Source organism: Artibeus jamaicensis, unplaced genomic scaffold, assembly GCF_021234435.1.
Source record: "Artibeus jamaicensis isolate MK-2021 breed Jamaican fruit bat unplaced genomic scaffold, CSHL_Jam_final scaffold_1019, whole genome shotgun sequence".
Taxonomy (NCBI): Eukaryota; Metazoa; Chordata; class Mammalia; order Chiroptera; family Phyllostomidae; genus Artibeus; species Artibeus jamaicensis.
In genome coordinates this window covers 29,534,388-29,547,582 of record NW_026522025.1, presented here as the reverse complement: position 1 = coordinate 29,547,582, position 13,195 = coordinate 29,534,388, and the positions used below count along the sequence as shown (strand labels likewise).

The 13,195-nt window shown below is 38.8% G+C and overlaps 1 protein-coding gene across 1 annotated transcript in view; it reads left to right on the top strand.

Annotated features, from left to right (window-relative positions):
• TTLL7 (tubulin tyrosine ligase like 7) overlaps nucleotides 1-13,195 on the top strand; it is a 149,068-nt gene that overhangs the window by 95,271 nt on the left and 40,602 nt on the right. Inside the window, exons 17-19 of the mRNA XM_037163981.2 lie at nucleotides 2,507-2,709; nucleotides 3,945-4,079; nucleotides 5,812-5,892. Of these exons, the coding sequence (XP_037019876.2) occupies nucleotides 2,507-2,709; nucleotides 3,945-4,079; nucleotides 5,812-5,892 (419 nt within the window). The remainder of the gene's footprint in view (nucleotides 1-2,506; nucleotides 2,710-3,944; nucleotides 4,080-5,811; nucleotides 5,893-13,195) is intronic.

Here is a 13,195-nt window from a genome sequence, read left to right as displayed (position 1 = left end):
TAGTTATTAACCTAGGAAATTCACACGTGTTGTTATAGTTTTGAAGAATGTATTTTGGTTTGATACAAGGTAGGCGTATGTAAAACTGTGAAATTTTCCACATAATTTTTGTATTCAAGTTATGACTATATTTTGCTCATTGATCCGAGTATCATTGGCATGTCTAACTACTTAATTACTCTGTCTGAATTTTCATTGTATGCAGGGGAAAAATGCGAATCTTTTGGTCATTCAGGAGAAAGGGTATTTTCCTTCTGTACCTATGATCATGTGATAAATGTCTAAACCAACACCCTAAGCCTTAAAAGAGAGACCCAGGTACAGGTTGTAGCACACGCTTTGCGGGTACTGGCCTAGCAGAGGACTGGCCAGTGCTGTGCTCCCTGCAGAGCCCTTCTCTCGAAGCACCGTGTTTGTGATTTTCAGGTTGAGATGAAAGTGACTAGTTTGAACAAATGGAAATGTTTTTTAAACATATGTTATAGCTTGCCTGAGTATACTTTTTTTGTATTCTTTAGAACCAAGTGAGGAATATTAGGCTTATCATCTATTCAAAATATCACTTAGAAGTATGTCCCTAAATATAAGGTTTATATATCTCACTGCCTTTAAAAAGGTTTAAATTTTTTTCAACAGCTAATGAAGAGAAATATTTGACTATTCAACCTGCCTTTATGTGAGTTTTATTAAATTATTTAACCAATGAAGATTGATATATTTCCAAAGCAAAGAGAATATATAGAATAGAAGGTATATAAAATATATGAACTAAAATATGTATGTAAATTATTGATAATGTTGAACGATGTTCTGTTTTCCTGTGTCAGAAATCAAATTTCCCAGGGACAGTAGGTTATCTCTTTAAAATTTTCCTAATATACATTGGGGAAGATACTCTATAGTGTTCCCTACTTGTTTGTTCTGTTAACGACCCTTTAGTTCCAGATTCATTTTCTTCACTTAAACCTTTCGCTGGGGGAATTTACATTCTGTCTGTCATGTGAATAAGAAGGCTGTTTAGTACCACTCCTGTAATAATTATATATTTAAACTCCACTGTGGAGGCGACCTCTCCGTGAGGTCCCCATGCCACGGACACGCGTGAATGAGTAAATATGGCTGAGACAAGATGAGATCTGTTTGGAGATGGAGGAGTGGGCTGTGACCAGTTTCTCAGGGGAGACAAAGGCCAGCAGCGGTCAGTTTCTCCAAGGAGAAAAAGCTCTCGAGTACCTTTCTCCGTAGCCTTCTATTGGGTTGTAATACACAGGAATACAGGGCGGCAAGGATCAAACAGTAGATAACATTACAAAGAGATCTGAGTCAGTGTCTGTCAGGAAGAGAGTTGCAGAAACTTTGGGAGACACTCATTTCCTCTTGGACCCTTATCATATGAATGAAAGCACTTTTAGCAGAGCAGATTTCACAGGTTAATCAGCAAGTCTTTGTGATGCCAGATTTTCCCCCAGGGCACCACTCTGGCCAGGCAAGGAGCTGCACCTCTCCCCATCAGGTATTCAGGCTTAAGGGGATTAGAGCCAGGAAGTGCTTCTCCCAGAGGACATGGGGACTCGGGCTTTGTCAAAGCCGGGGGGCGAGAGTCTATTGCTCTTTGTTGCAGCCCCCGAATCCTTCCATGAAGGCCTCCCAGGTGATCGAGTCTGGCTTAGGTTGCCCCCCCTGTGAAGGGTCTTACCCGTCATTGACTTCCGACCAAGCTCTGGGGGCAGGGAAAGGAACTGAGGCAGCGTTTGCTACCAGAGACAGGCTTTGTCTCCTGTGGCTGGCATTCCAAAGGGCGTCCCTCACCCTTAGCCACAAGGGGTAGAGATAGAATTTTTAAAATCAGGCAGAGCGGTCTACTACACTCCATTAAGATAATCTTTATGCTTTTCTTCTGTTTTTTTTTTTTCCTTCAAGAGCCTCAAAGTCTATAGCTCGTCTGTTTTTCATGGCCATTCTCTAGACTGCTGTCCACCCCTTCCTGTGGCTCTTGCTGGAAAATATTATTTCTAACCGATGTACAGAATCTAATGAATGACCAGTCTAACTCAAGGATAGTGGATAGCTTTTTCTAGGAAGAGGGAAATACTGGCATTAATATAGCGCAGGATTAAAACCGGAGCTTGGCACACTCTCTTGTCATGTGACCCTGAGAAAGTTCTTTTTCTGAGCTTCCAGGTGATGGAGAGTCCCACTCAGAGGGTTTCTATGAGAAGGATTAAGATCTAAGTGTATGTGGCCCCTAGCAGGATGCCTGGCTTGTGGAAGTTGCTTCATAAGCATTAGTTTTCCTCTCTTCTGGTTCTTCTATGTCATGTTTTGAGAACAGAAAATTAAAGCATTGTTAATGTTATTCTCATGATAGCCATTCTTCATACATGACAGGGGTTCTGCACCACATTCACATTTATCGTCATGCTTCTACCATGTGGTCTGTTAGTTTGTGTAGACCAAATACAATGGGAAACTTCTATTAACTGTCCCTCTTCTCCACCACTGATAGGCTCCATAAGGCGTTCATTCAGTTGCCCTCGGTCCATCTCTTCTCAGTCACCTTCTAGTGCAGATATCCGGCCCCTTTCTGCTCAACAAACGATGCCAGCATCCCGGCCAACTTCAGCCTCTCGGTCACATTCCTTAAACCGTGCCTCCTACATGAGGCATGTGCCACAAAGTAATGATGCCAGCTCTGTCAACTCTCAGATGGTAAGTCATCTACTTTGCTCTTTGTGAGGTTACAGAAAAAACTACTGAGGATTTAGGTGGCAAAGGGATCAGCTGGGAGGAAGAGAGATTGAACCTCAGGTCCTTTCCATCATTCAGCTCACGAACTCCTGGAGTTTGGGTTGTGCCATTGATCTTAGCCTATAATTTAGTAGGAACTCTTAGAAGGCAGACCAGTCTATTACAGACTCTAGGATGGACACTGAGAATAGCATTTTATATTCCATTTTCTTATGGAGGAGGATAAGGCTGTTGAAGATCATTAGAGGAAATATGTGATTTTGCAGTATATTGTACGGTATATTTGTAAATTTGGGGAAATTTGTTATATGGAAAATTTTCTTTCTTGGAACTCTTGGTTAATACATTAAAAAGAAACCATTGATAAATCATTCTTGGAGTACTGAAATACAGCATTATGTTTTCTGTGTATTAAATTAACATATTCCCTCTTTACTATGAATCCTAGAGATTCAGTTTTGAGGAAGTCAGTGAATTTATTTTGCTCTCTGACTTACTTGTAGACAGTGAAATAGATAACTCCAAGTGCCTTCACAAAGACCAGGAATTTATTTAAAATTGTTTATACAATGTGGGTGATGTTCCCAAATTGAAGAGTCTGAAAAATATAAATAAATGAGTATCACATGTTAACAATTTTTTTTCCTAATCATTGCCTAAGGAGCCCTGACCAGTGTGGCTTAGTTGGTTGGCATTGTCTTTCAAAGCCAAGGTCACTAGTTTGATTCTCAGTTGGGGCACATGCTTGGGTTGTGGATTCTGTCACTGATTGGGGACACACGAGAGGCAACTGATCACTGTGAATGATGTTTCTCACATCGATGTTTCTCTCCCTCTCTTTCTTCCTCCTTTCTCCTGTCTCTAAATATGAAAAAACAAAATTGCCTAAGGTATGTGTGGCAGGTGAAACTTTTGACCAGAAAGTCTTTTTTATCTACTCATCTCTTTTGTTTTTTAGTGTTGTGAGCTAACTAAAATACAACTGTACGGAAGTGGGAAAGGCAGTCTTGGCAAATCATAGCCATTTATTTCTAAGAATTCAATTCTAAGAATACATGGAAATTTTTTTCTTCCTTTTTCATTGTTTCCCCCTGCCAACTAAAAGTGCACTATTTTCACCTAGAAATGTCTTTCAGACTATAGTGTCGCAATGAAATAAGACCCCCTCCAAATATCTGTATTCTTTCAAATTCAAGAGCAGGTCTTTGCGGCGCCTGAGAACGAAAGAGCAAGAAGACGATCTAACGAGTCAGACCTTGTTTGTTCTCAAGGACATGAAGATCCGGTTTCCAGGAAAGTCAGATGCAGAAACATTAATTCTGGTAGAAGATGTGAGTATTTGATGTATCAGTATATAAAATTCCAAGGAGCTCATCTCTTTTACTCTTCTTAGAATATTAAAGTTTATTTCCCAATGGCATTATTCTCAGTGACATTAGTAAACTTAATTGATGTTCTTTTCAACCTCCACAAGCTTTAGAAGATAAGCAGCTATTTTAATTGTTATGATTCATGAGCAGTGAGATCACATTTATAATTGGCAATGCAAAATATCTTTCAGTGCATTGCTCCATTTGAATGATGCAACTGCTTCAAGTGAAAATTCATTTTATTGAGTTGTTGTCCTTAAGGATTAAAGAAGGTTGCTTCTATCAAGATTTAGAAAGGCCTCATATGGAATGAGATGTGGCTTCCTGAGTGGTTTTGGTCAAATTTTGAAAAGGCTTGTGCGGTGTATTGTTGTTGCACACACATTTGCGCCACCCAGTGGAACATTAGAAAATGGCAGAGTTCATTCACCTTAAAGTCAATGACTTTTTCTAATTAGAAAGAAGGAACAAGTTATCTAAATATTTCTGGTGAAAGAACATTTCTTAATTTAAAGTTCTGTCTCTTTATTCAAATATCCTTTTCCAGTTGTCATTCCTAGATAGTTCCTCGGTAATAAAACTTTGTTTTCTGGTTTCCTTAGTATTATTTTTTTCTGGAGGAGAAGGCACCATCTTGTGGCCAGTTGTAGGATAAAAACCACAGCTATGCACTTGCCTCTCTTTCCTTTTTAGGATTATTTTTGTCTACAGCAACTGTCTAGTAAGAGACCAAATGAATAATAATAAAATGACTTTCTTAATTTAAAAAATAATAGTGGCAATTTTTATTTTGCAATCATGACATAGTTCCAAAATAGTTGCTTTGGTTAAAGCTCCCGAATGTTGTGCATTGTGTTATTATGTACTTTTTTAAAAAGTGAAAAGAGCATCTTTTTACATATGACCTGGTGTTTGTTATATCAAAGGAAAGGAAAAAAATGAACATTAGTTGTAATGCACTGTACTAGATTTATCTCCATTGTCTTATTTAATCAAGATATTTTCTAAACATAGCCAATAACTTTGTACCAGACATTTTACTTATGTTTTTTAGCGATATTCGTATGGCACCACCTTTTGAATCAGGTAGGAGAAAAATTTGATAATTGGAGAGTGGAACTAATATTTGTGGCTAACTCTATAAAAACATACAGACTTATATAGTTAATTAAAATATATCAGTTATTAGATTGTTTACTATATATTCACTATATGCAATAAATATTTTAATCTGTTTGCTACAGTATATATTACTAGAATATATATTAATAAATTTTGCAGATTTGACAAGAACAAAGACATGATATAGATTGGCTACCTTCTACTGTATTATTCAATATTCTGCTATTATGGGTGTTGTGGTAAATACAGATTTTGGAATTAAAATGGAAAATCTGTGTCTTGGGCTTCTTTGCAAACCTTATGTGCCTGACACATTTGACTTTTATTCACTAGGGATTGTGTACTTTTTACACCAAGAAGCTAAAGCTTTGGGTTCAGATGGCTTCCTAATCTTATGTTAGAAATATTTGCACATGTCTTTTTATGGAAGTAGACATTCTTTATTGCAAGTAATATTATAGTGCTTTCATTTCATTACCTAAAGTTGGTTTCAACTCATTTATTTACTCTTGCTCATTACTTTTGAGGAAAATTCTAGGTTATATTTCTTAATGTTTCTCCCCCACAACAGATCATTGGTAACTGGAAGCATCATAAAACAAAAGTGGCTTCATATTGGCTCATAAAATTGGACTCTGTAAGACAGCGAAAAGTGAGTAATGCCCCAAAACAAGTTTTCCCTTTTAGATAATGTCTTAAGTTAGGATCATTAAGCCACATTCCTAGTCAAACTATATATACATTTCTTTGTTTATTCATTTCTTCAGTAACTACTTATTGCATACCTACTATGTTTTCAGGCACTGTTCTAGGTTCTGAGGATAAAAAAGTGGATTAATAAAACCCATGGTCTCATAGAGCTCACAAAAAACTGAGTGGAGCAGGTTCGAGAATGAAAGATAGAGAGGAAGAAAGCATAGCTAGCGTCAGCATTTTTTTCCCAAGGAATTTTGCTGTGGAGGGGAAAGGGATATGGGGTATAATGACAAGTTCTTTTTAAAGATGAAGAGAGATGCAGTTTGTGTGGTAATGAAAATGATCTAGAAGAGAGGAAAGAGAGGTGATGGAAAGCTCTTAAGCAAGTAAGGTGGGAAGGTTTGTCCTAACTAGGAGCATTTATTCTAATAGGAGGGAGGGCAGAGGCCAGTCAGTGTGGCAGGAAGCTGGGTTTGCTTCCGGTGGGGAGGGGCTTTTGGAGGTTTGAGGAGACAGTGGGAAGTACGCAATAGCTGCCTTAGGGAGTAGGAGAGGGGAGTGGCCAGCAGCCCCAGGGGCCCATCCAATGCACTGCAACATTATTTTGGGGGAGAGATACTATTTCAATAGCTTTTGTGAAGGTGTATTTTTTCAGTAATATAAGCTATCATTTCCTCTTTCTAGGATTTATTTCTGGAAAGCTGAAAGTTCACACTAATCCAGTGATTACTTTAATTTATATACTTTCATCTGAGTAAACTAAATTCACTATTGCATAGTCACATACTCAGCAAATAGCACTCAGAACACTCAGTCGGTGTTCTGCCATGCACCTAATGCCATGCTCTGTGCAGGAGGGCAGAGCGAAGCTGGTAACAGTAGCAGATGGAGAAACACATTGTAAACCCCGATACATTTTTGCCAATCAAAAATGGCCTTGGTTGATGAAAATATAGACCTTTTATTAGAGTCAGTTTCCTGAGTTTCCTCAAGTCCATGTACTTTTTGTCATCTAGAAGTTAGAATAATGTAGGTAGGTTGCTGATTGAAACACAGTGGATAGTCCATAAACAGAATGAAAATATTTATAAGATATTAACACGTGATAAATGTGACATTTCAAATCAATGCAGAAAAGATAGTTTTCCCCCTAAACGATACTGAAACAATTGACTACCTACTTGTAAGAAAATTAAGTTGGTGTTTTTTTCTCTTACCATATACAAAAATAAATTTCAGATACACTACAATTTTATTTGTAAAAAGGAAAATACTAGAAGTTTAAAAGAAAATGTAGAAGGTTGTATTTAGAAGCTTAGAATGGGAAACCACTTTTTAAGAAAGGCTGAAAACCCAGAAGTCTTTTTAAAAAAGACCAACAGATTTAATTACATAAAAACTGAACGGATAGCAAAAGACGTCTTAACCCATGGTAGAAGGCAGGAACAGTGAGGAGGGCACCGTGAGGCGAGGCGGTCGGGCATTGCAGCATATCAACACAAACACCAGTGAAACCAGCCCCTCCTGTGAATCAATCAACAGAAGACCAACCACCCTATACATATTAATAAATGAAGCGGCAAGTGTACAAAAAGACTATGAAAAAACAGTTATCTTCAGATAGCTAATTAATGTACAATAGATCCTTGGCCTCACTGATAATGAAGGAAAAGCAAGTAAAAACCATCATATTGGCAAAAATTAGTAAGACAGGTAATACCCAGTCATGGAAATAGTATGGATAAAAGGGTTTTCACTATACAATTTGAGGGAGAATACACTGGTACAGCTCTTTAGAAAGGTAATTTGCAGTATCTATTAAAATTACAAGTGTCCATAACCTTATGACTCAGCAAAACCACTTCCAGAATGACAGATGAATGTATAAAAGATTGCACGTGAACATTCATTGCAGCAGTGTTTGTGAAAGCATAATATTTGAAGCAGCCTAAAGGTCTATTAATAGATTTAAGATTCAATAAATTATAGTACATCCATATGATTTAAGTGCATTAAATAGAATACTATTCTGGAATGATATATCTTAACCTGAGGTACATCACAGGATTATGACTCATGCCATACGAAACGAACATGCATTATTAGTAAAGTTAGCCAAATTAGCTAATTATGAGTGAAGGATGCAAGCTGTAAGCAGCCACCCAGCTCACGGTTGCTGGGGGTTGTGTTCCTCTGCTCTCAGGTGTCCCTTTTTAATACCCAGTGATAGTCTGTGTTCAGAATGACAAGTACCAACCATGTAGCTTGTGTGTCCTTAACTTTTATTCTCCAGTAGTCACCCATAGAGTCTTGGTGACTGACTTCCTCTCTCTGCCTAAATGAAGTTCAAATGCCAGGTTTCTGTACTGTGAATGTCGTCCCACAGCACTTTCTACAAAGACAGGGATATTCTGTGTCCTCGATGCGCAGTGCAGCGGTCGCTGGCCTCATGTAACTGCAGTGGTGAGCACTTGGAGTGTGGCCATTATGATTGGGAGCTGAACTTTCAATTGAATTAATTTAAATTTAAATAGCCAGTGTGTCTAGTGGCTACTGCATTTAACTGCAGATGTAGACAGACCCAGGTAACCTTGTAAATATGTCTTTAAACAAGATGTTTCTCAGTTATCTTCCTGCTGAGCAGTTCCACCGGAGGGCTTGTAAGAATGTCCAGTTAGGGCTGCGTTGCCGTGGGCATCTGGAAGGGGAGCTCCCCTGTCAGCCTTTTCTCTTCCTTGTAGCACACTGAGAAGGTATCAAGATAGTAAATGAAACAAGTTATGCAATGTGTATTTTTCCCATTTTAAACAACCTACATTCTATGATACTTTAAACATATGTATCTAGTATTAAAAAATTGAAAACCAGATACCAAAATGTTAATACAATGTATTTCTGGAGAGTAGACTTGCTGAGGGAGGGGAAGGAAAGCGGTGACATTTTGTGTCAGTTTTTCTTTTGCTTTTGTGTGTTTCTATATATATTACAAGTTAAAATAATCTTTTTAAAAATGGGATCATGACAGGGAGACCGGTATTTCCCTGAGCCTGTCCTTCCCCAACCCCTTACCAAGTATTCTCTGTCCCTGTTGTAAATCTTCATTGTACTTGGCTGTACTTACAATCTGCCTTGAGAGGCTTCTCTAGTAATTTTTTCTGCCTCTTTAAAAGCTAGAGGGCGTGTCTTATTTTGTAGCCACTTCACCTATGAAAGCCTTTTCGTCAGCATTTGTGAATTTGATTCATTTCTAGGCACTTTGACGAACTCTGTCAATAGCAAGCTGACGTCCTTCTGTACCCTTCTTTCTTTATGAGCGATGTGTGTGTGTGTTTTTTTTTAAGATTTTATTTATTTATCTTTTAGAGGGGAAGGGAAGGAGAGAGGAAGAGTGAGTTTGTTTTTTTTGAACAGCAACAAGAAATGAAGACAACGCTGTTCTGTTTTTTAACACATGCTATGAGAAGTTCTGATAACCATTGTATGGGTTGATTAAATGATGTGCGTGAATAACAATAATATTTGTGAATCAGAAGGCAGCTTTCATGTATAGGGTTGTCATGCTCAATGGGGTTTATAAATTTGGAGTGAAAATAAATGCTTGCTTATAAACTACTGGCAAGCACTTAGGCCAGTATTTCTACTTCTCCTGTGGGTATTGGCTCTACGAATATGTGGAGTGAGCTGTCTGTGTGTAATCCTTTCCTCTCCTCAGATGTGCGGCCACAGCTCCGTATTTACTGTACACTTCTGTGGAGTGAGTGGGAGCAGTACTGTGAGACCCTAGGTTTTTATTACAGTTTGAGTGCCTAGTCACCCTTTCTTTGAGCTGCTTTGTTTCATCTGTTTTCACAAAAGTCAAAGGTACTGTATTTGCTTTGTGCTTTTAAAAAGCAGTAAGCTATCTCATCTCCAACAGAGAGTGTGTTCAAGTCCTATACTCTGCACTTGTCCAAAGAGTTATAGTTATTCTTCTACACAGGTAATTAATTAAAAGACACATATATTTTTGGGAAAAAGAACTCATAGCTTGAATTTTACTCTTGGAGAAAGTAAGGGATGATCAAAAGTAGAGCGAGTTGATCGTGCACCACTGCCCACTTTCCCGGTGGCCCCGGAAGGCGGCACAGGGAGGCCGGGCCCAGGCAACGGTGAGCAGGGGCCCGGTGCTGACGCTTGTGCGGTGAACTCGTAGTCGTTTGTCTTGCTGTGGCCATGATCACGCGTGTCTTTTTCTTTTCTCAGCCATTTTGTTCATTAAGAGGCTTTTTTTCCCCTGAAACAGACTCTGATTCCTCAACTGTAAAGCCAAGAGCAGGGCGTCCCTGGGGGGAGGAGCGGAGGGCAGGTTCCAGCAGTGTTGGTTCTGTGACGGCACCGTCCCCCTCGCCAGGGGGTACTTACATGCTCACACCCAGGAGTGATATTTGAATAATGAGGAAGCACATTTTTGTAAAGCTTTTCATTTTTGTGAAGGTAACCTCCCTGAATTTATGGCTTCTTTTCATGCTCATCCATAAAAACAAGCATAACAAATGCACACACCGTGAATGCCGGTCATGGAGCGAGCCAGCAGTGGAGGTGTTGAGCTTTAACGTAGCAAAGATTTTTTTTATTTGGTATTTTTCTAATGTTTTGTCCATTTAATCAGTAGCATTAGAATTAAGTGAAATATTTACAATTCACAGAGATATAAGATGGAAGTAATCACTGGGACAAACTTAAATGTGCTTAGCTGATTTCATTTATATATAATAGATATAAATATGTAATATGATATATATTATAAATATATCTAAAACATCTAAGAATGTACAAAAATAACTTTTCTCAGAGATGGACTGACTGAAATATTTATTTTGACAACTAGAGAGCTAATGAGTTGGAAAGCACGTTGAGAAAACTTCTAAAGTGTACACATTGATATTACAATTGGTATTAGATCGTGGAAAGAGGCACCAGACGTGCACCTGTATGGACTTGGGCTCAATACTGTCTCTGCCCTTGACTCGGGACAGGTGACTGACTGCTCAGGGCTTCCCTGACATTCGGAACATGAGACATGGGGGGGGGTCTTGTGAGGAAGGGAGATACATGGGAAGGGGCTGTGGCCTTAGAAGTTGTAAAAGGCAGCCTGATTTTTTTCTTTTCTACTAAGCATCCTAATACCAAGCTGCTTCTCTGCTGTGCTTTATTATACTAAGAATTCTTCATATGTAGAATTATTTTGGGTATAATGTGTAGAAATGATGTATAAAAATTGTCTCTTGGGTTGTAACAAATTGACCATTTGACTATCCATTGAAACCTGTGCTATTGCTTTATAAAGCTAGAAACCTACAAATGTGGGTCAGCTGTGGAGTGTAGAATTAGATTATTATAAAAAGTTGCCTATTCAGAAGGCCAAGGACTTGACTACATTTACATTTAGATGTGGATTAAACAGATCTGTCCTTCTTTTGGCTGTGATAATAGTCAGTGATCATTGGAAGGCTCTGTGAGTTCAGCAGATTGAGACCAAATTAGCAGGGAAAGAGATTTATAAGAGTAAACACCCAAGAATGACAAAGGGACAAGAGAGTTTGAGTAGAGCAGGTAGAGCCTCTAGACCACAGTGTATGACTGACACCTGTGAGTGAAAGGCAGCAGGAGTGAGGAGGAAGAACCTCAGACTTCAGTGAAGTTCAAAGAAAGCCCTGTCCCGCTGATGGGGAGCCCAGAGCAAAGACTGCTTTGTAGGAGATAGAACTGGGTGTAAATGGTCCCTCTCTAGTATCCAGCTATGGCAGTTTGGGGAGAGCACAGGCTTGGCTTGAGTGTTGCAGCGATCCTGAATGGAGAAGCTGTCTGTTAACTGCACCCTTAGCAACAGGTCAATTCAAATGGCATGTCTCCTTGGCTGCCACTAAGGCTCTGTGGGGTGTGATTTAATTTGACAAACATTTATTGGTTGCCAGCTTTGTACATAAACTATCAGAGGCACTATTGGGGATTTAGAGAGTTGTTTCTTCATTTACTTATTTGCTTATTCAGTCATGCATTGAACAATATTAATTGAAGGACTGCCATGTCCTGAGCACTGTGCAAGGTGTGGAATGCCCAAGACTCATCTAAGTCTCATAATTCCATTTAGAGACCATGGTTGAAAAATGTGTCTCCCGGAACAAAGCATTTGCTGGCTGCTCATTAGAATGTTGTAAAACTCTAAGATAAGAATGCCATACACACAAGCCTTATTTCAGATTTTCCGTAATGGATGTGAAAGTTAGAGGTCAAGGATGTAGGGATTAAAGACTGAAAAGAATCTCCGTCAGGGGAAAAGGAAACAGCTAACCTTATTTAACGTCATGCTGTGGTAACTTCACACTGGCGTGATTTAGCTTTCTGCCAAGCATGCAGTTGCTTTATGTAGTTGGTAAGGAACATACGAAGTATAAAAACACTGCAGTGTTTTTGGTTTGTGAGGAATTCCAGATTTGCTGAAAAGTTTGTTCTCTAGGCATGAACTAAGACCGGAGGATGAAGGGAAATAAGTAATGATATTAAGTTTTGCATTTATTTTAGAGCTCCTAGATATCCTTGTTTATCAAGTATTTTTTTTATCTAAATAGTCTTTTAGAAACAAATACCTACTGTAGGTGCTTTTGCATGCATTTTAGTGTTATTATTTCCCATCTCTTTTTTCATTTGCGCTGACATAGATGCTGTACCGAGCTGTTTGCTGTGCATCAGCAGAGATGCCTTTACCCTATAGCCATGGCTGCCATGTGCATTGATACTGTGGCATGTGGTCCCTTTGATGTTGCTTCTAAACCTCCCTCACCTCGTGCCATTATTTTAATTTAGGACCAACCGTTCAGCCACGTGGAGCGGTTTGTCATACAACATCTGTATGTTCTTGCAAAAATATCAATTTTTGTGCTTTATGACTTCAAATGTGCTGTATTTCATGTGAAAAAGACAAATCTTGTCGTTTTATTAATGTTTTCATTAGCTGAATCTTCCGTTTATTTTTTTCCTTTGGATGCCTTAATGTTGGATTGGGGGGTACTTTTAAAGTCCCAGTATCGGGAAGTGGGTGCCTATATTCGAGTAAGCTTGCCTCACTTGAATCCACCGGCAAACACAAAGGGCACCTTGCTGACCATTTGTTTTTGTATTTTACAAATTATTTGTCTTCCACTGTTTTCTTCTAACCCCGAAGCACCCAGAAATGCAACAGAGAATTACAAAAAGAACTGGCACTGATTTCCCTCATCCCA